This window comes from Tursiops truncatus, chromosome 16, assembly GCF_011762595.2.
Source record: "Tursiops truncatus isolate mTurTru1 chromosome 16, mTurTru1.mat.Y, whole genome shotgun sequence".
NCBI lineage: Eukaryota > Metazoa > Chordata > Mammalia > Artiodactyla > Delphinidae > Tursiops > Tursiops truncatus.
The window spans coordinates 81482725-81505401 of record NC_047049.1 but is presented as its reverse complement, the minus strand read 5'-3'; the positions used below and the strand labels follow the sequence as shown (position 1 = coordinate 81505401).

Below are 22677 nucleotides of genomic sequence, written 5' to 3'. Positions count from 1 at the left end.
GGGCTGGGGAGCAGCCTGCCCTCTGCTCCGCGCAAACACCACCGCCGGGCCACCAGGCCCCCCTCCCCGCCAAAGCACCCTCCCCAGCAGCACTTCCTCGGTGCAGACAGGACGCCGCTGACAGAAGGATGGCAACGCGCAGCTCAAGGAGATATGTTTTGTTTCTAGTAACACCCGCCGGGCAGCAGAGGTCTGGATGGACGAATACAAAAACTTCTATTACGCAGCAGTGCCTTCTGCCAGAAACGTCCCGTATGGAAAGTAAGTGTGACTCGTGCCCTCTCTTGCTGCTTTGCCTGGGATCCATGCGTGTGCGTGCGTGTGTGTGTGTGTGTGTGTGTGTCAGCCCACACCCCAAGCAGCGTTCTGTGGCCAGAGTTGAGAAGAGCTACCAGGTGTTAAAGGGGGGCCCTACCCAAGGCCGGCGAGGGCCCTCTCGGGAGGTGCTTGGGAGACAGCGGGGTCCTGGGGACAGAAGTGTGGATGGTCCGGTCTCCACCGCCTGCCCCAGCTCTTGTCTCATCGGCAGATCTCCGGCTTTGACGTAGCGCCCGTCTGTTCTTTGCGTTTATAAAGAAATCTTGTCCCCTTTTGCAGTATTCAGAGCCGACTGGAGCTCAGGAAGAAACTTAGCTGCAAGCCTTTCAAATGGTACCTGGAAAATGTCTACCCAGAGCTAAGGTGAGGCCCCGGGGCCGGGCTCTGCCAGTGGGCGCGGGGCCTGGAGGTGGTGGAGTGCAGACCATGCTCGGGGCGAGAGGCTGGGAGCAGGGCCCCAGCGCTGTCCCCAGGCCGCCCCCCCCCCACCCCCGGTTCCTCACAGACCTGGAAACCCTCCCAGGTGTCAGTTCATGCAGCTTGTCCCCCTGGCGAGATGACGGGGCTCCGTGAGTGGCCTGAGGGCTGGAGGCACAGGGCACCCCTCCCGGCCCGGGCCTCACCCTCCCGGCTCCTCTTGCCCTGGAGACCCCAGGCTAAACCAGCTCCATCCCCTCCCCACCCATGGGCCAGCGGGTGACGGTGCCCGGCAGAGGCCCGGAGGATGGCCTGCCCGGGGCGCCCCCTCCTCCAGGCTGGTTTTGACCTCACGTGTCACGGGAGTGACCACGCTGGCCCCCTGCTCCCCTCCACGAGGACTGATGACACAGAAATACTCCTGAGCTGCCCTCTACACCTGGCCTGTCCTTTTAAAGGACTGCCCACTCGAGGCCTGAGGGAGCGCTCGGAGGACCTGCCGGTCTGCGGGCTTCAGGCTGCACCTGAAATTCCTCTTCTTAAAGGGCTTTTGCCGGACGGGCTTTGCCTCCAAGTGGCACATCCCTTTTTCCGAATATTCCAGCGCACCTTACGTGTCTTGAGCATGGGGTCTGTGACTGCAGGAGTCACCACCATCCTCTTGTGTGCTGACGGGCCCTTGAGAGCCCTTGTCGCAGAGATTTGAGAGTCGGGTCCCGCAGCCTGTCCCCTGCTGTTCACTCCCGTCGCTCTTTGGCTCCCTGTGCTTTTAAAGGGAAGCCGTATGCCCCATGCCCCGAGGGGAAGGACATCACCCTGGGGCGCCCCTGGCCGTTGCCTCTCCCCTGGTCGGCCAGGGGCTTCACAGCAGTGGGCTCCAGCCCCTAACGGCGCCCACTTCGCTTTTGCTGTCACGGTGGCCTGTGACTTGGTGACGAGACGCCCGATGCAGTGACATTAAAGCACGGTTTCGCCCTGAGGCCCCTGTGATTTGGGGCGACTTTGGGCCCTGCACCACCTGAGACCACATCTCAAGCGTTCACGCCACAGCAGTGGGTGGACCTGCTGCCCTGTCCGTGCCAGGCAAGGGGGGCGCCAGCCTGATGTTCGCGTGTGTCAGCGACACCTGCTGCCGTCCACTGCCTGCTTCCTGCGGGCCCGGCCCTGCGCTGAGTGCCGGGGTGCGGTGCTCCACAGCTCTCACGGCGGCCCTGCGGGGAAGGACCGTACGAAGCGGGCACGGGGCTGGAGAGGATGCGCCTGGCCGGCACACGGCTGGTCCGCGGCCAGGGCGGGGCCCGGGCTCGAAGCCTGCCCCGTCCCCCCATTGTGCTGCCTTGCCCTGTTTATACTAGGCCACCCGACAGACTCACCTGTGGTCTCCCCTCTATTAGGTAAAGGCCAATCCTGAGTCTACTGGAAAGTTCCAGGCAGCAGGATCTGACCACATTAACTGCTTTCCTAAATGCCTGTCAACAACTAACCCTGATGAGACAAGGGGCTTTTTCTTTCCCGAAAACTGTCCCTGGTACGAGATAGAAAGAATACTTAGACTTAAAACCTGCACTTAGAGTTAGGAGTCGAGAGGCTCAGAGCCGTGCTGTCTCGGGGCACGGCCAGGCCTGCGCTGGCGGCACGTGGCCTGGGGGCAGCCTTCTTGCCGCCGGCCCCGTCGTGAGGCAAGGGCTCTGAGCACGGGGCGGGGTGGGGCGCAGGCACGGAGCCTGCGGCCCTCGAGCTCAGCGAGTGACTCTCTCCTTGGCTCCAGGGTTCCCGACCACCAGGATATAGCTTTTGGGGCCTTGCAGCAGGGGACCAACTGCCTGGACACTTTGGGACACTTTGCTGACGGCGTTGTCGGAGTTTATGAGTGTCACAACGCTGGGGGGAACCAGGTATGTGCACGGGGGCACCAGGGAAGGGGGCCCGAGGCCATATGTCCCACTGCCACCCTCCTCCTGCGATGGCTGCCCCCTCACAGCCGGCCTGGGGCCAGAGGGGACATCCTGCTGGAGCTGCCTTCCGCCTTGGCGGGCTTGTCTGTGGCTGCAGGGCCGTGTGCCCCCCCCCATCGCCTTCCTGCCCCCTCTGTCCTGCCTGGCCGTGTGCTCCTCCCAGGGCCCCTGTCTGCATCTGCACCTGCCCGTGTCCCTGCTCACAGACGCTTAACCACGGCCGCCAGGGCTGCCTATTAGATGATAGAAGCTTAGATCTGAAACGCCCACCCCCTCGGTCCTCGTGGAAAAGGAGGGAGGTGAGTGAGGGCTTGACAGGCCCAGCCGTGGCCTATGTGTCCCAGAAGAACAGGGCTCTAGAAGGTGCTTTTCCCGTGAGACAGTAACAGGTATTTGGTAAAATGAGGGCCTCGTGCCCAAAAATGTCCGGGCGATGCTGGAAACACTCATCTACTGGGGGGGCCAGCCGTTTTAAACAAAGGCTCTTTAACTCAGTGTATCCCAGAGCCTCCTTTAAATAGAACCGTTTCAAAAGGGCGCCTGCCTTTGTGTGAAGTTGGCTGACCCCATCCTCCCGAGGAGCATCCTAGCAGACGGCAGCCCCGGAGTCTTGGCCTCCTGTCTCCTGGTGGTGCTGTCTTTGCAGCTGCCCAGCGTGGCCCAGGCCTGGTAGTTGAGACAAGCGAGGCACAGGGAGGGGGCAGCCCCCAGCCGGCTCTGGCCGCTGTCCCAGGCAGATGACCTCCCTGGCTCTCGGCGGAAGAGCCGAAGAGCTTCTGGGAAACACGGGTCCCAGGTCCCCCGCCCAGATAGCCTAATTTCATGAGTCTGGGGTCAGAGAGCATCAGGGTATTTGAAAGCCCCCAGGGTGGGTGACCCCACGTGAGCGCTGAGCAGGAGGGCTTCCCAGCAGGAAGGATGCAGGGGCAGGTCACAGCGAGGCGGTGTGCCGCTTCCAGCCCCGCCGTCCCCTGAGGACCAGTCTGGGCCAGCGAGCCACTTCCGAGATCAGGCCGCCCAGTAGTCCTTTGTGTGCTGACGAGAATGTTCTAGATCTGCACCACCCAGCACAGCAGCCACCAGCCACCTGTGGGTGGCGAGTGTGACGGGATGTACAGTTCTCACTTTGTTTAACTGTAATTCGCTTAGCCACGCGCGGCTGGGGCCCCGGGGAAGCATCCTGTGGAGGTAGGAAGCCAGGGCCGCAGCGGCTGCGCCAGGTGGTACCCTCGCGAACCTTCCAGAGCGAGTCCCGTCTGAACTGAGGGCAAGTGGGTCCTGGGGATGAGAAGCGAGGGGTAAACGGCATTTTCTTATGGTAAATCGGGCCCATGCTCTGGAAGAAAAAGGTGTGTCACCTGGTTTCTGGCTGGGCCTCAGCAGACACACAGGAAACGGGGAACTTGAAGAGTGGCAGCTCAAAGGAGCGTTTCTTAAATATTCGTGCACTTTGTTTTGCAAATTCAGATCACTGAAATGCACCAGAAGAAGAAAGTGCAGCTCTCTCTGCTGTTTGCAGAGCTGAGTTCGTTTTTCTGGAATTCAGTGTAAAGCCTGCTTTAAAATAGTGAAGCACGCCATAGCAAGAAGTTGTAGCAACATTCAGACGTGAGCTTTCACTGGGGATCAGCACCCCCCCAATACCTTCCAACACCTGCTTCCAAGAACAACCGAAAACCCCTCTCCGTACAGAGTCACCCACCTGTCACTCCTCTTACCCAGGTGGGGACGGGGTCTTTTTGTCACTGGATCACACAGATGGTCTCCTCCTTCCTGGGACCTCTGTGGTACCTGGTGGTGCTTTGAAAGCACCCCATTCCGCCCCACCCCCCTGTGGAAGGAGAACATTGTGGAAGATTGGAACCAACCCTCAGGGCCCGGCATGTGGCCCTTCTGACGAGGCACTGCAGACTCAGAGCCAAGAGCCCCCAGGGACAGGTGGACACAGGTGTGCACAGGGCGTCCGAGTTTGGGCAACGGTGGAAAATAGACCGGGCAGGACCTTTCAGAGCCTTTGGTAGGCTACTAGTGAATCTGCAAGAGAGATGCGGGGTCCAAATGCAGTGTTTCCCTAATTTACTTGACCTAGAACCAACTTTTCATAGAATTCCTCACAGAGTACGCTTGGAGAAACCCTAATTAAAAGGTGAGAGGGCTTCCCTGGTGGCGCGGTGGTGGAGAGTCCGCCTGCCGATGCAGGGGACACGGGTTCGTGCCCCGGTCCTGGAGGATCCCACATGCCGCGGAGCGGCTGGGCCCGTGAAAAAAAAAAAAAAGGTGAGAAAGTTGAAGCTGAGGGGACTGCCCAGTCTGACTCCCTGTTAGGGGACAAGGAAGCCTGCCCACACGCCAAGGGGCTTGCCCTTCCTCTCCTGGACAGTGACCCGAGCCCACCCCTCCCAGCTGGACCTGTGTCTCACCGCTGGCTGGGGGAGGAGTGCGCGTGTGGCCTCCAGGTGTCATTGCTTTCTTCTTTTAAGATTTGATGAAAGTTCATAATAATGCAATTGACAAGGAAATTTAGTTATTTCTGAGGTATACATTTTAAAGTAATAACTAGAATTATGACTTCTAACATTACACCAGAACAGAACATATAAGATTTTTAGAAATTTCATGTAATGTCTGAAACATTTATATTAACATATTTCCATACAAATAACCGAAAGAAAGTTCTAGTATTAGTTGTTTTTTTGACATGTAGGCACTGATGTGTATAAAATTGATGACTAATAAGAACCTGCAGTTAATGCTTTCTTGATAACAGAGCGTCTGCGCCAATGTGACTCGGGTACTGAGCAGTGAGGCTTCTCGGAACGGAACGTTCTGTATTCCTTCCCTTAGCTCTGTCCCCTGAGGACAGAAAAAAGAAAAACAACGTCTCCCTAGCACTTAATCGTGCCTAAAGTTACATGACACAAGCACTAGTGTGATACCCGCTCTCCCACAGGGAGGAAGCCTCCAGGGGGCAGGGCCTGGCCTGTGTGCTCGCTGCCAGGAGTCTGAGTCATTGCAGGCGCTCAGCGGACAGTCAGTGGGTGGATGAACGGACAGACGGATGGACAGATGACTTGCAGCAGCTTTCCTGGGTTTCCAGCAGAAGCGGGGCTTGGGGAGGGCACCCCCTGTGGGATTCTGAGTTGGAAGAGGCGTCGCTGCTTCTAGATCCTGAGGGCTCGCGTGGGTTTTATCCCTTTGCAAGGGTCAAGTCCTCGAGTGCCAGTCAGAAGCCTCACCCTCCTGTCTCCGCCATAGCCCTGCCAAGAGCAGGCTCCCTACCTCCTCTCCCGCCTTCCACCCTGTGACCCCACTCACCCATCGTGTCCCCTCCCCGGCCTCCTGCCCTTTCAGACGCTTTTGTTTAGTGTTCAGAATACGTAGTTCCGCTCTCGGCTCTTAAGGGACGTGTGTCTATCTTTTAAGATCATAGGCAAGTTATTTCAGCACTCTCTGCCTCAGTTTTCTCATCTGTAAAATGGAGATAATAGTAGCTTCTCACAGGGCTGCTGTTGAAGGGCTTAGAACAGTGCCAGGCGCATCACAGGCACCCAGGGTGCAATACTGGATCCGTTCCTGGGGACCTCACGGAGCGTCCCGAGCATCGGTAGGCCAGCTTAGTGCTCAGTGATGAGGCACGTGGTCTGTAACTTCACACGTGACAAGCCACAGTCACAAATGCTGTTTCCAAAGCATACCCGTGTTGGGGCAGCCAGTCCAAGGAAATGCTGACCCTGAACTGTCCCCCTTGGGGGTAGCCAAGCTGGACCTGCAGCGTTCACAGCCCGCGGTGCATGACGGGACATGGGGTGTGGAGCTCTCACCTGCGTCTGGGCTTAAGTTCTTCCTACTGTTGGCCGAGTGCTCAGTCAGTCATGAGGCTCCCCGACACCCCCGGCTGGAGACTTGCTCTTAGGCACAAAGTCCTTTGCTGGCCCTGAGCTGGTCAGGGCTTCTGAAGCCTGTTCCCCGCGTGCCGTCCCCTCCGGGGCCCTTCCTGTTGCATCCTTCACCCCGCGGCCCCGCGGGCCGAGCCCTGACCTTGGCTTTGTGTTGCAGGAGTGGGCCCTGACCAAGGAGAAGTCGGTGAAGCACATGGACTTGTGCCTGACCGTGGTGGACCGGGCGCCTGGCTCCCTCATAAAGCTGCAGGGCTGCCGGGAGAACGACAGCCGGCAGGTAGGTGCCGGCCGGGGGCCAGCCCAGCAGGCCCAGCTCCCCCGCCCCCAGGGCCTGGGTCCCAGCGGGGACGCTGGCTGTTCACAGGCGGCACCTTTTGACTCTCGCGCTGTTCTGCGTCCCCGCGTGGAGCCCCTGAGGGGCGCAGGGCGCGGGCTGGTCCTTCTGCCGGGAGGTCACCGTCCTGGTTATTATTCCTCCCCGCCTGCATCCATCTGTTTATGTTTGGTCTGTCCTCTAACAGGCTGCAGAGGCAGGGCTGTGCTTTGAGGCTGCGTGTTCAGCTCCTTCGCGGGTCTGTAAGGGCCTCCTAGGCTGGGCACTGGGGCAGGGGGTGGTCCCAACACCAGAGGCGGCTCCCCTCACCCTGGCGGCCAGCTGAGCCAGGCGGGGCCCTTCCTCAGACGCGGCCCTCATGCCCAGCTGTGGGTACTGCGCCCAGAAAGGCTCTGTCTGGTGATGCCCGAGAGCACCCAAGGGACGGGGATGCTGGTGGCCAGCGTGCGTGGGTCAGCACGCCACCGACCCCTGCGTGGAGGCACAGACCCCTGGTCCAGGAGGGGGTGGGGTGACCAGCGGTGTCCCTGGCCCCTGGCTTCTCTGTAGCTGGTGCAGCCCAGCCAGTGCACCCCACCAGGAGCAGTGCTGGCCCGAGCCAGCCAGAGTTCAGCTTGGCTTTAAAAATGAAAATGTTTGACTTTACTCACGAGAAGTTAATGAAACACTGACCTACAAACCAGCCTAGAAAAGGTGTTGAGGTTCATGATAATGTCTCCAGAGGAGGTGTTTCACCCCGGTTCACTTCCATTGCTGACGAACCCCCCAAGCCCGAAAGGAAGGCCTATATTTTATAAAAATATATATAAAGCGGCCTTTATTTCTGAAGCCAGAGGCCTGCTGTGGCTTATTTCCGAGTATGTTCTCATTCTCTTCCCCACACCACTGGCCATATTCAAGAGAAATTCCGCGCGTTTTTGTTTATTCATTAAGTATTTTTCCTTTTTAAGTTTACAAATTGTAAACGATTAAGGTGCAACTGGATGAAACGTTACACGCACACTCGTGTTACTTTTTTCCAAACGGTTCAGAACCTGTGTTTACCTCTTTGGCCGGTTTTCTCTGACCTGCGCCCTGGGGGTACCTTGGGGGCAGAGCCTTTCTTGGGCCTAGGGGGAGTGGCTAGTGCAACCTCCAAAGGACTTTCCCACGTGCCCACACGGGGAGCCGGGCTTGTCCTCTTCCGTCCCTCCTCACGAGACTCACGGGTCTGGGGAAACTGAGGCCTGGGGCTGGCTGGAGCCGGGAGCCCACGTGGGCTTCCCACCCACCACTCCTTTCACAGAAGGGAAGCTGAGGCCCAGGGTCCCCCAGGAGCACCGAGGCCCACACCAAGCTCCCTTGCTTGGAGCCCAGATGTCAGGAAACACTTGAAAAGGGCCGTCTCTCCTCTGTCCCTGCCCCCACCGCCTGCTTCCAGGTGCCCCCCGCCCTGCTCTGCAGAACCCCAGCAGGTCCCTCAATGCCCATCTGTGTTGACAGCTGTGGCTCCCGAGTGAGAAGGAGAGGGGCTGGTAAACACGGAGGCCACTGTCCCCAGCCCCAGCCTCCTGGGACCTGCGTCAGGTGAGCGAGGTACTGGGCCAGGTGCCCTGCCCCGGCTGTAAAGGCAGGGGCGTCTAGGGTAAAGGAGGGACAAAGTGATGACTTTATCTGGGCTCCAAACCTTTGTTAAGAACAGACAGATGCTCCATCTCTGGAGGGGTCTCCTTCAGTGAGAGCTTGCTGTACGCCAAGGGCTGACATGTTCCTGCCACCTTCTGGCTCTCACCCTGAAGGGCTCACGTCATAGGAGGGGGAAAGGCCTGCAAACAGTGAGCTCTTCTGGGTGTGTGGTGAACATAGTGGGGATCTCTTAACCTGTCAAGCCCGAGCCCTTCCTTGCCTGGTAGAGAACGTGTGGCCCTTTCAGTAGAGCCTCTGCATCTGGGAATCTGCCCACCCCACCACAGCCGTCTGGGCCCAGGGCTCCGGGCTGCCGAGGCCGCCTCCCACGGACGGAGCTGGGGTTTGGGCGTTGTTGAGGCCTTCCACCTGGCGGATGCTGTGACACAGGCAGCGCTCCCCAGGGAACGGAGTCAAAGTCCACCCATTCCAGATTCTTTGTCAGGCAAGCCCTGGCCACTCAGTGACACGTGGACGTTGGCAGCGTATGACAGCGCAGGAGGAATGGCAGCAAAGAGGGAACAGGAATGAAGGAGGAGGTGATGGGCAGGTGACGGGCGGCCCCTCTCCCTGTGCCCATCGGATTGCACTGCGTTTCACTGTTGGCAGAAACTCCAGGCCGGCAGGCTGACTTCACAAGCGGCCCAGGGTCCCCACGGGGGCGTCCTTGCAGGGCCCCTCCCTGCCTTGCTTTGCCTCCTTTGCACCCCATTCACTTACCCTTTGAGAGGAGGCTTCTCAGCTGGTTCTGTCTCAAAGCTGCACTCCTCTTGCCAGTTGGAACATTGGCTTTCCAGGCACATCTGTGTGTTTGTGTTAGGTGTGCATTTGCAGAGTCAAGGGGGAAAGGAAAGCAAGAGTAAGAAAATGTAATTCCACGACGTCCAAAGGATTTGCAAAAATACCAACGGAAGGGAGCTTCTGTGCATACAGTGTAAAAAATTAACTAGAATCACAGACTGCATTAATGAAGGAGAGCTTATGTAAGAAAAAAGCATGTTCCTTTTTTTTTTTTTGGTAAAGAACAGGCATTCGAGATTTTTACATGGGGATAAACAACATGAGAGGCCCTCAGGTTTCCCACGGCTGGGCTGTGGGCCTGTTCGCTGCTTTGCCTGGCCGGTTTGGGTTTAGTGGGGCACAGGTGCGTACCCACAGGCGTACAAAGGCGCTACGCCCTGGACTGTACGGGTGGCACACGCAGAACTCGGCAGGTAGCGCTCAGGGACTTAGGGTAGCTGAGACAGGCTTCCACAGCCGCCAAGGTGGAGAGGGTGCAGAGACAGTGGAGAGGTGGTCTCCGCAGCAGGGCATTCTGTCCACACAAGCATCCCTTTCCCTCCCATTGGCCTCACCCCATCCCTCTGGCGCAGCACGAGGCCCTACGTGTACGCGGGCACGCTGAGGGGCCCGGGCCCGGCACCGGCCTCAGCAGGGCTGCTTTCAACAGCCAGGGGCAGGCAGCCTGGGCCCTCCTGGAGCTGACCTGGTTCCTGTGGCTGCTTCCTCGAGGGGAAATATCCGCAGATGAGGCCGTCTTGTGAAAGAATGCCAAGTCTGCAGGAAATTCCCCCATGTGTTGAGTCCTTAAGACCGAGGAGGGGCGGGGGCCCAAGCATGGGAGGCTTGGTCGAGGGGATGCCCGAAGAGGGTGAAGGATGGGTCAGGGCAGCGGTCTCCAGCAGGGCCCGGAGACGAGGTTTGGGGCTGCAAACCAAGCGGAGAGTGCTGGTTTCTTCCTGGGCCCTCAGCGGACCCTGTTTTGTCCCCGTGAAACAGGAGGGAAGGGGGCAGGGCACAACCTTTGAAAGAATGACATAGCCCGAGGACACAATACAAACTGATTCGAACCAAATGGGTCCAAGATGGCGGACGAGTCGACTTCCACTAGACCTTGAGCCTCAGTATACGCTCACAGTAACACATCAGAAAGCTAAATGACACACCCACAGGCGCCATGACAGTTCCAAGAGCGACCACAAGGGTCAAAAAGAGGGCGGCGGCCCAGTTCCTGGAAATCCCCGCCCCTTCCCCCAAACAGCTGGAATACTCCTACCACTCATTAGCCTATGAAATGACCCACCCCTATAAAAACGGACAACCCCAGACCCTGGTGCCACTTTCGCCTTCTGAGATGGCCCACGCTGTCTGTGGAGTGTGTGTCTCTAAATAAATCCACTTCTTACCCATCTGTCACTTTGTCTCTCGCTGAATTCTTTCTGCGATGAGACACCAAGACCCTGAGAAGGGAAGTGTGATCTCAGCTGGAAGCCTGTGGGTTTTGGCCGGGTTGGAGTTACAGCCGCGTGGGTTCAGGTCCCAGTCTGAGGTGCGTAGTTTCACCCGGGCTGCTGCGGATGCCCGTCCGTCCTGGTCAGAGACCTTGTGGTGAGTGCAGCCCGCAGACCCCGAGAGCAGCCCCGCTGTGCCCTCTCCTGGCGGCGCCCCTGCTGTAAGGTGTTCTCCTGTCTTTTGCAGAAATGGGAGCAGATCGAGGGCAATTCCAAGCTGCGGCACGTGGGCAGCAACCTGTGCCTGGACAGCCGTGGGGCGCAGAACGGCGGCCTGAGCGTGGAGGTGTGCGGCCCCGCGCTGTCCCAGCAGTGGAAGTTCTCGCTCAACCTGCAGCAGTAGAGCGAGCCGCCCGCGTCCTCCCGCGCCGTCGGGCCCGACGACGAGCCTGACCGAGCCCGACGTTATTGATTCTGTTTCTTAAACTTTTGGAGAAACTATATACCTCAGTATTCCATCACGGTCTGAAGGTCGGAGGACCTCGGCGCGGGGCGGGCGGCACCGGGGCGGCGAGGAGGGAGGAGCTGGCCCACCCCGACCCCGGGCCCCGCCGCCTCTCCCCGCCCCGCGCCAAGCGGATGGATGCGGGAGCCCCACGCCTGCGGGCGGCAGGACCGGGAGGGAAGGGGCGGCGGCCGCAGCACAGCGAGAGGAGCTCTCCAGCCTCCACTCGGATCCGCGGATAGCACGTCCGGTTTCCATCCGGGTCACGGTCACGGTCACGGTCACGGCGTTTGCCCTGCCCCGCCCTCCCAGCTGTCTTCCCGGTGCAGACCCCCTTCCACGTGGCGTACCTGCTCTCTTTGGATATGAACTTTGCTGTGGTGGGACACTGCACACAGACATGTATGAAGAAAGAATGTACGGTCAGTTCCTATGGTTTCTGTAGGTCACCCTCATCCTGTAAGTTGTCCACAAAGCAGATCATAGCGTCAGGAGGAGGGGCTGAGCCCTTCGGCGCCCGAGGGAGAAAGCGCCTCCTTTGCCCCCGGAGCCTTATAGGTGGGTAGGTCCTGCTGTGGCCGCCACCCCGGGAGGCTTGCCCTGCCCCGAGGCCCGGACCCCGGCGGCATCTCGGTTTGGCTTCAGCTGGGAGTCGTGTCCTGCTCTGTGTCGGAATCTACTTTTCGTGCCCTTGGTGTCCGTAAACCCTGAATGGGTTATGTAATTTGACAGAGTATTGCTTTGGGTCTTTGTAAATTAGGTTTCTTTTCTCTAAGGATAAAATGAGTAAACAAGCCTCTGCCGGCTCCCAGTGACGGTGGGAAGCTGTCCCAGGCGGCCCTGGGCTCATGCTGAGGGCCCTGGTGTACTGGCACCGCTGTGAAGGTCACCTGGGCCCAGCCCCGCCTGCCTCAGGGGCTCTGGGTCAAGAGTTAGGAAAAGTGAAAACCAAACAGCACCCGCTCAATGCCGCTGACGATTCGGGGCACAAAACGGGAGCTTTGTGGCTTAGGAGGCGCAGGTCGGCATAAACCACAAGACGGTCATGAACTAAAAGTAAAGCAGGAAGAGCGGCCTGGGCGCAGCCCTGACACCCAGGCGTGTCCCCGCAGAGCCCTCCTTGCCTCCGAGGTGCCCACACGCAGGGGTAGCCCAGCCGCAGGCCCCACGGGGCGCCCCGGTCACTCTCGTGGTCACTGCCCTCCTGCCTTCCTGCGCCCCCCTCACCCAGCACTTCGTCACACAGATGCCCCGTGTCCAGGAGGCGTCACACGGGCACACCTTCAGGCCCCTCTGGGAGGGCCTGGGAGGTCACAGAGAAGTGACCCCAGAAGGGTCTGCCAGGTTGGCACTCGGCCAAGTGCAGCTCTCTCCTGCTTGTTTCTTCTAGGAAAGGGGACGTTGGTCTTTCTTCCTCCACTGCAGAAGCCCCCCATGTGTTTGCTTTGTGACGGTGGGCTCGGGCCTGGAGGCGTGGCTGGGTGACTTTGTTCTGCTTCTTTTGGCCCCCTGCCGACCAACCAGGTGTGTCTTCGGTGGACCGGGAGGCCGTAGCTGGATTAACTCGGCACAACTGTATCTTCAGAGGCTGATCGTGACCACCCGTAGGCTCTTAGGGGGAGTCCTGGGTACCTGTGCAAGGCTGCTGAGCACAGGTGGGGCAGGAAGCAGCCACCCAGATCCTGGATTCCGTTGTCAGGCGACTTCTACTGTTAGGAAAAAAATCCCATGGACGGACAACAAATTTGGCTTTAAAGTAACACAAATTTTAATCAGGTTCTTGACAAATTCTTTGCCCACCCAGAAGTCTTACCAACCTTTGTACCCTTGAGATGCGTCCCCCCGGGGCCCTTGGGGGGCAGCTCCGCCATCCCGGGGGTGGTAGGGCTGGCGGCCTTGGCAGGCGTGGGCATTGTGGGCTGAGGTGGGCTGGGAGGGCTCCCTGGGTGAGCTATGTTTACATGACACAGTGTGCCAAAGTGACTTACTGTGGCTGCATTACTTTCTAGTCATCGGGACTGTCCCCCTCTCCCACTCTTGTTTTTACAAGTAAAGATCCTTTCCTCAAAGCCCTTGGAGCAAAGCGTGGCGAAGTTAGTTGTCTTCTCTGTGCTGGTCTTTCTTATGTCTTCATAAAAGCTAAAATGATGGTATCTGTGATATGTTTTGCAAATTCAAAATATAGTTTGGTAATTTTTTTTTCCAGTTGATTTTTAAAAAGAACTGCTGTACAGAGCTTGTACTTCGTCCATTTTATAGATGGAAACCATCCTTGAAAATTGTTTAACTTAAATAAAGAGGAGATACTTTATAGATACGCTCTGCTGGCGGCTACAGTCACTCTTGGTCTTTATAGGACGGACTTGCCTGGTGTTTGGGGGCTGTGATTATGGTCTCTTGGGAGAGGGGTGCTGCTCGATTACCATGTCTTATCACACTTTTAAAATGCGTTCACCTTTTACTGCTGCACCTTTTGCTGTTTATTCTTTTTTTTTTTTTTTTTTTTGCGGTACGCGGGCCTCTCACTGTTGTGGCCTCTCCCGTTGCGGAGCACAGGCTCCGGATGCACAGGCTCAGCGGCCATGGCTCACGGGCCCAGCCGCTCCGTGGCACGTGGGATCTTCCCGGACCGGGGCACGAACCCACGTCCCCTGCATCGGCAAGCGGACTCTCAACCACTGCGCCACCGGGGAAGCCCCGGATGTTTATTCTTATTTGGAATAATAGCCGTTATCATCTGTGGAGTGTTTATGATGTGCCAGGCCCCACTCCAGGCACTTAAATACATCCTCATTGCCTTCTCCCAGTAACCTGGGAGGTAGCATTACGGGCTGCATTTTACAGTTGGCTGCGGAAACTGGTGCTTAAAGCTGCTGGCCTGCTCAGCGTCACAGGCTAACCTGCCCAAGGTCACGCCACTCCTAAGTACTCCCCTGGCCAGCCCCAGGCGCTGAGAGCCAAAGCCTGCGCTCCAAACCAGGGCAGGGGAGAGGCTGAAGGGCCAATATCATCACAGCTTTTAGAGTGTTTTAAATGCTTATTCTATTTACCAGTTACCCGGGCTCTCCAGTTCCATTCCAGGCGAACTTGAGTCCTTGCCCCTCTTCCTGGGCCTTTAAAACTACCTTCCTTTGGACGACCCCACAGGTGTGTCAAGGAAACACAACACTGACCAATTCTTCAGCAATTTGGGTTGCAACTGGGGAGGCTGAAAAGATGGCCCCGATGAGTGTTTTGAACCTTCTGGAGGCCCTGTTTCTGCATCCTCTGTCTCCATTATTTGAGACAACCAAAATTTGCTCCGCTGCCATCTGAGAAACAGGAAGAGCTCTTAGCGTAATTGTGCAGGACCCATCAGAGGCCTTTAGGAACTGTGTGTGTGTGTGTGTGTGTGTTTACCGCTTTGACAACAGGAATTTTCTGAGAAACTCTCTATGTTGCCCTGATGCCCTGAAGACCTAAGAGCAGGGGGAACGTGTTAAATGCCAGAAGAGGATGAGCAGAGTGTCTGGCAGGCTCAGGGTGGGGCGTTTGGAGACAGGATTGGGTCAGTCTGGCCAGAGGTGGAGTCCCGCATGCTGAGGAAAGACTTTGGGCCGATTCTGGGGGGAGGGGAGCTATATGAGCCTTGGACTAGAGCAGGGAGGATCAGGTTTGCAAAAATATTTAGAGTAAGGGACTTCCCTGGCGGTCCAGTGGGTAAGACCCCGCACTCCCAGCGCAGGGGGCCTGAGTTCGATCCTTGGTCGGGGAACTAGATCCGGCATGCATGCCGCAACTAAGAAGCCCGCGTGCCGCAACTAAAGATCCCACGCGCCACAACTAAGACCCAGCGTGGCCGAAATAAATAAATATTTTAAAATATATATTTAGAGTAAAATACTTAACCCACCTCGGCTCTTTGATTCTGCAGTATATTTCACGTTTTAAAAAATATTCAGCCAGAAAAATAAGATGTTTGCACGCCCTCTTCTGTCCACGGACTTACCTGAAAGAAAAAAGAAAATTTTCTTCCTAGATGTTCTTACATATTCCTGAGCAACTTACTAATAATACAATATATATGTATTTGATCTTATGTATTACGTGTGCCTGCACATGATAAACGTGTTTCCAAAAGCCCTTGCATCTGTGGGGTCCCAAAGAAGTAATGAGAAGTATTCCCCCAGCAGTTCCTGCCTGAGCACCCGCGGGGCCTGGCCCTGGGTGCTGGGCAGGGGCTGCGGAAAAGACCGTCATGGTCCCCGCCACAGGTTACACCCCCAGGGGAGTCCGACTTGGACCCAGATCTTGAACACAGGAAGATAGACTGAGTCACAGCAAGGTGCTGGCCTCCTGAAGGTCATGGAAGGAATCCTCGGGGTTGACGGGGGGGCAGGGGGGTGTTGAGGGGCGGCGGTTTGGTTCACCGTCGAGGGCCAAGATGTGAGAACTCAGAGTGGCCGGCGCAGGCTCACTGAAGAACTTCCAGAAATTAACTGTCCACGGTGTTCTTGAAGTTGTGCAGAATTCTCTGCTGAAGCACTTTCAGTGAAGAGTGTCAGAAATCCAACTGAACGTAGTATAAATGGAGACATTTATTATCGTATATGACAGCAAGGCCCAAGGTGACAGGGTTCTGGATTGGTTCTGGGACGTGACTTCATTGTGAACAACTACCCTCGTCTGCCCGACCGTGCCCTCCCCCGTCCGTCCCAGAAGCGGGAAAACCCTCCTCGAGAAGGAAGCGTTTCCTGCTGCCCTGTGCGTCTTTCTCCTTCTTTACTGCCCTCCCGCAAGCGCAGACGCCCCTTTCCCAGTGATCACCGCCCCCTGCACAGAACCTCTCGGGCCCCACTGCCCAGAACCCGGCGCCCAGGTGCCAGGGCAGGGGACAGCAGTCCCCTCCCAGCGCCACCGCCCTGTGTCATGGGGTGGGGGTCTGCCGGCGGGGAGGACAGGGCGGGGCAACCGCTAGGGCGGGCGCAGCACCTGCCGCATTTGTCGTCCCTGAAAGACGGCTGTACGGCCGGCCGAACGGCCCGGGCGGCCACGTGGTCACAGGCTCCTGCGTCCTCGGTGGAAGGCGGCTTCACCCTGGTCCTCTGGCGCCTGCTGGCCACGTGGGGCCTCTTTGTTTTCAGGTGAGTGAGATGTATGGCTTGGGGTCGCAAAGACAAATGATGCCGAGACGGTTATCAAAGTATGTTTATAATCTGTGTTTCTGAATGCGTTAAATAACGAGGCCTCATGTCTGATTGCTGCCAGAATTTCAAAGTAGTAATGCGCGTAAGCAGTAGTTTGAAAAATCTAGTTAACGTGATGTGAAGATACCTGTGGTGTGTGTGTGTGACCAAGCTTCCAGTTCATTGGCTACGTACGTTCAGTTGGAGGCAAAACAAAATAAAGCTTCTGGAAAACTCTAAGAATCTCGGAGTAGATGACACCTGTCACCCACAGCTGTGCTCTGGGACCAGCTCTGCGCCTCGGCGGCCACCTCTTCTCCTCCCAAGCTGACCTTGACCCCGGGCCTGGCTCCAGCCTTCTTTCTGAGGGCCAAGTGGGACAAGCCTGTTGCCCAGGTTACCCACAGTGAGACTGTCCTCCTCCTGGTCCAGCGGGAGGGCAAGGAGCCCGGGCAGGACACCGTGGGGCGGGGCGGGCTGGCGCCCGGGAAAGCTGGGGGGGGCGGGGCGGGGCGGCGGGGGGAGGGAGGCTTGGGGTGCGCAGCGAGCGTCGAGGGGCCCTCAGCGCCATTCTTGCCTCCCAGCCCCCGGGTCAGCACAGGAAAGTCACTTCACCGGGTCTGAGAGGGGGGCACGGTCACGGTGAGATGCGGCCCGTGAGATGTGAGAGCATCCCCGGCGGGGCGGGCCTCACGGCGGGCGGGCGGTGGGCGCGTGCGGTCGTACAGGGAGGGGCCTGGACAGGGGCCCCGGGGGAGGCTTGTTACAGGTGCTGAGTTGCCCGCGACATGTCACTGCCTGGCTGGGGGGTGTGGAACCTGCTGTCGCGTCGCCCCCGAGCGGCCGCAGAAGAGGAGACGGGAGGCACGGGCCCGACGGGGAGGCTGAGTCCAGGCCGGGGAAGGAGAGACCCCGACGAGGGCCGAGCGAGGCGGGGAAGGGGCGCGCCAAGCCAGGCCCGGCCGCTGCCGAGCGAGCGTGGGCGCAGGGACATCGCGTGGGCTCGCCTCCAGGGCCGACGACCAGCGGGCAGCGGGTGACGGCGCGTGGGGTGGGCGGACAGAGGCCGCGCACGCAGTCAGGCTGGGGTCTGCGGGCCAGGCCGGCGGCCCTGCGGGTTTGCAGAAGACGGGAGGGAGGGAGGATGGACCCCACTGCCCTCCAGCCCCTCCGACAGGACGGCTGCCAGGACTCAGGGCGGCTAAGCGCCCCTGGGTTTCCAGGGCTCCCCTCCCCATGGCCACGCGCCGCCGACCACAGCGAGAACGTGGCCCACGTGTCTCCCACCGGGGACAACAGGGGCCTGAAGGGCTGGGGGAGGGGGACGGGGGACACCGCTGCCGAGTGACGGCACAAAACCACTGGGCCAGCTTTTCGGAAGTAGGAAGTGTACGGAGGCTCGTTAGGGACTGAATTGTGTTCTCTCCAAAATCCGTATGTTGAAGTTAGGACCTCAACATCCTAACCCCCAGGACCTCAGAATGTGACTCTATTTGGAGACAGTCTTTAAAGACGGGAGTTAAAATGAGGCCATCAGGGTGGCCCTAATCCAGTATGACTGGTGTCCTTATAAGAAGAGATTAGGACGCAGACAAGCACAGAGGAAGGACCAACAGGAGGACACGGGGAGAAGTCGGTCGTCTAATAGCCAGGGAGGGAGGGCTTGGAAGGGACCAACCTGCCAACCCTTTGATCTCCGACGTTTAGCCTCCAGAATCATGAGAAGATACATTTCTGTTGACTAAGCCACCCAGCCGGTGGTACTTTGGTTTGGCAACCCTAACTAATGCCAACGTTGGTACCAGGAAGTGAGGTGCTACTGTAACAAATACCTAAGAAGTATGGAAGGGGCTTTCGAACTAATAGTGGGCAGAAATGGAGGAGTTTCGAGGAGCGTGTTAGATAGAGCCTGGGTCGCCTTGAAGAGACTGTGGGTGTGAAGGGTGATCCAGAGAGAAGAGGGGGCCTACAGAGACCCCTACAGAGAGGAGCACACACACCATCACAGACAGGATACAAACATAACCGCTGAAGGTGCCCCCGGTGAGGTCTCGGAGGGAAATGAGGAACAAGAGACGGGGAAGGGGAAGGGAACCTGGAGGAAGGCGCTCCCTGTCAGAGCGGCAGAGATCTCAGCTGCATCACGTGTTCTAGTGTTTTGTGGAAGCAGAACCTGCAGGTGACCAGCGTGGATGCACAGCTGAGGAGGTTTCTTTTTCTTTTCTTCTTTTTAAATTTTATTTATTTTTGGCTGTGTTGGGTCTTCGTTGCTGCGCGCGGGCTTTCTCTAGTTGTGGCGAGCGGGGGCTACTCTTTGTTGCGGTGTGTGGGCTTCTCATTGCGGTGGCTTCTCTTGTTGCGGAGCACGGGCTCTAGGCATGTGGGCTTCAGTAGTTGTGGCTCACAGGCTCAGTATTTGTGGCTCGCGGGCTCTAGAGCACAGGCTCAGTAGTTGTGGCACACGGACTTAGTTGCTCCACAGCATGTGGGATCTTCCCAGACCAAGGGCTTGAACCAGTGTCCCCTGCATTGGCAGGTGGATTCTTAACCACTGCGCCACCAGGGAAGTCCCGCTGAGGAGGTTTCCAAGCAAAGTGTTGAAGGTGCAGCCTATTTTCTCCTTGCTACCTATAGTAAAATTCAAGAGGAAAGAGATAAATTGAAGAGGGAGCCAGAATGTGTAGATTTGGAAAATTCCCAACCAATCCACACTATAAAAAATGAGAAAAGCTTGTGCTCTGGAGAGAGCACTTAGAGTGGTGCTGGGCAGTGTTTGCTAAGAAGCTTATGGACATGTGCCTGATGGATCCAATCAGCCATCTCGGCAGAAGCCAGGGTAGAGGGGAGCTTCTCCAGGGGAGATCTGCGGAAGACCCTCTTGTTTGGTGGCTTAGACCCACCAAACCCAAGGTTTCTGAGAGCTTTATATCAGCAGAAATGCCACCAGCTTGGACTGAAGGAGACCGAGACAGGATGAGATGAAGGAAAGGCTGTCCAGGATTCTATAGGATAGGACCATAGCGCCAGCCCGGCAAACATGCCTCATCCTCCAGGCAGAGGGAAGAATGACCCTGAAGAGTGGTTTAAGGTTGCCTGTCACACGGCCCAGGGCACCGCGGGGGGGCAGAGCTGAGTTCTCTATTTCACTCCAGGGCTGAAGGGTCACGGCTGCCACCCTGGTGGACCCAGAGAGAAGAGCATGGAGCCAAAGAGGATTATTTTCTTTTAATTATTAAGTAGAGTTGGCTTAAAGTATTGTATTAGTTTCAGGTGTACAACATAGGGATTCGATATTTTTATAGATTACACTTCATTTAAAGTTATTATAAAATAATGGCTATGTTTCCCTGTGCTGTACAATATTTCCTGGTAGCTTATTTATTTTATACATAGTAGTTTGTATCTTTTAATCCCCTCCCCCTATCTTGCCCCATCTTCCTTCCCTCTCTCCACTGGTAATCACTAGTTTGTTCTCTATATCTGTGGGTCTGTTTCTGTTTTGTGATATTCATTTGTTTTATTTTTTTAGATTCTACATATAAGTGATAGCATACAGTATTTGCCTTTGTCTGACATATTTCACTAAACATAATACCCTCTAGGTCCATCCATGTTGTTGTAAATGGCAAAATTTTATTCTTTCTTTTAAGGCTGAGTAGTATTCTATTCTATACACACACACACACACACACACACACACACACACACACACATACACCACATATACATATATATACCACATTTTATGTATCCATTCATCTGTTCATGGACACTTAGCTTGGTTCCATATCTTGGTAATTGTAAATAATTCTGCTATGAACATTGGGTGCTTGTATCTTTTCAAATTACTGTTTTCATTTTTTTCAGATATATACCCAGGAATGGGATTGCTAGATTATATGGTAGTTCTATTTTTAGTGTTTTGCAGAACCTCCATACTGTTCTCCACAGTGGCTGCATCAATTTACATTCCCCCCAACAGTGTACTAGGGTTCCCTTTTCTCCACATCCTTGCCAACATGTGTTATTTTTTAACTTTTTGACAAGAGCCATTCTGACAATTATGAGGTGATATCTCATGGTGGTTTTGATTTGCAGTTCTCTGATGATTAGTGATGTTGAGCATCTTTTCATGTGCCTGTCGGCCATCTGTATATCTTTTCTGGAAAAATGTCTATTCAGGTCTTCTGCCCATTTGTTTAATCAGGTTGTTTGTTTTTCTGATACTGAGTTGTATGAGCTGTTTATATATTTTGGATATTAACCCCTTATATCATTTGCAAATATTTTCTCCCATTCAGTAGGTTGTCTTTTCATTTTGTCCATGGTTTCCTTTGCTGGGCAAAAGCTTTTAAGTTTAATTAGGTCACATTTGTTTATTTTTGCTTTTGTTTCCTTTGCCTGAGGAGACAGATCCTTAAAAATATTGCTACAGTATCTCTCAAAGAGTGCTCTGCTTGTGTTCTCTTCTAGGAGTTTTATGGTTTCCAGTCTTACATTTAGGTCTTTAACCCATTTTGAGGGTTTTTTGTTTTTGTTTTGTATATGGTGTGAGAAAAATGTTCTAATTTCATTCTTTTAGATGTAGCTGTCCAGTTTTCCCAGCACCACTTACTGAAGAGACAGACTGTCTTTCCTCCATTCTATAGTCTTGCCTCCTTTGTCATCGATTAATTGACCATAGGTGCATGGGTTTATCTCTGGGCTTTCTATCCTGTTCCATTGATCTCTATTTCTGTTTTTGTGCCAGTACCATACTGTCTTGATTACTGTAGCTTTGTAGTATAGTCTGAAGTCAGGGAGCCTGATTTCTCCAGCTCTGTTTTTCTTTCTCAAGAGTGCTTTGGCTATTCAGGGTCTTTAAGTTTCCATATAAATTTTAGGATTATTTATTCTAGTTCTGTGACAAATGTCAGAGGTAGTTTGATAGGGACTGCATTAAATCTGTAGATTGCTTTGGGTAGTATGGACATTTTAACCATATTAATTATTTCAATCTATGGACATGGGATATTTTTCCATTTCTTTGTATCATTCAGTTTCCTTCATCTATATCTTATAGTTTTTAGAGTATAGATCTTTCACCTCCTTGGTTAAGTTTATTCCTAGGTATTTTATTATTTTTGCTGCAATTGTAAATGGGATTGTTTTCTTGAATTCTCTTTCTGATAGCTCATTATAATGTATAGGAAAGCAACAGATTTCTGTATATTAATCTTGTATCCTGCAACTTTACTAAATTCACTTATTAGCTCAAAAATTTTTTTGGTGAAGGCTTTAGGGTTTTCTCTATATAGTATCATATCATTTGCAAATAGGGACAGTTTTACTTCTTCCCTTCCAATCTGGATACATTTTATTTCTTTTTCTGGTCTCATTGCTATGGCTAGGACTTCCAATACTGTGTTCAAGAAAAGTGGTGAGAGTGGGCATCCTTTTCTTGTTCCTGATTTTAGAGAAAAGGCTTTCAGCTTTTCACTGTTGAGTATGATGTTAGCTGTGGGTTTTTTTGTTTTTTTTGTTTTGCGGTACGCGGGCCTCTCACTGTTGTGGCCTCTCCCGTTGCGGAGCACAGGCTCCGGACGCGCAGGCTCAGCGGCCATGGCTCACGATCCTAGCCGCTCCATGGCATGTGGGATCTTCCCGGACCGGGGCATGAACCTGTGTCCCCTGCATGGGCAGGCAGACTCTCAACCACTGCACCACCAGGAAGCCCTAGCTGTGGGTTTTTAATAGAGGACTTTTATTTGTTGAGATACGTTCCCTCTATACCAGCTTTGATGAGAATTGTTATCATGAATGGATGTTGAATTTTGTCAAATGTTTTTTCTGCGTCTCTTGAGATAATCATGTGATTTTTATCCTTGCTTTTGTTATTGTGGTGTATCACGTTGATTGATTTGAGGATATTGAACCATCCTTGCATCTCTGGAATAAATCCCACTTGATCATGGTGTATGATCCCTTTTATATATTGGTGAATTTGTTTGCTAATATTTTGTTGAGGATTTTTGCATCTATATCCACCAAAGATATTGACCTGCAATCTTCTTTCTTTGCAGTATCAAAGAGGATTATTCTTAAACCTTAAAATCTAATGGAATTTGCCCTGGTAGGTTTCAGACTTCCTTTGGACTGTCACCCCTTTCTTCCTTCCAATTTCTCCCTTTTGGAACGTGAATGTCTAT

The 22677-nt window shown here is 55.0% G+C and overlaps 1 protein-coding gene across 2 annotated transcripts in view; it reads left to right on the top strand.

Annotated features, from left to right (window-relative positions):
* The window catches only part of GALNT2 (polypeptide N-acetylgalactosaminyltransferase 2), a 180155-nt gene extending 166514 nt beyond the window's left edge, over positions 1-13641 (top strand). For both annotated transcript variants that reach the window (XM_033842235.2, XM_033842236.2), the window contains exons 12-16: positions 169-261; positions 598-681; positions 2504-2630; positions 6747-6866; positions 11067-13641. In XM_033842235.2, the coding sequence (XP_033698126.1) occupies positions 169-261; positions 598-681; positions 2504-2630; positions 6747-6866; positions 11067-11222 (580 nt within the window). In that variant the 3' untranslated portion in view covers positions 11223-13641. The remainder of the gene's footprint in view (positions 1-168; positions 262-597; positions 682-2503; positions 2631-6746; positions 6867-11066) is intronic.
* The last annotated feature ends 9036 nt before the right edge of the window (positions 13642-22677 follow it).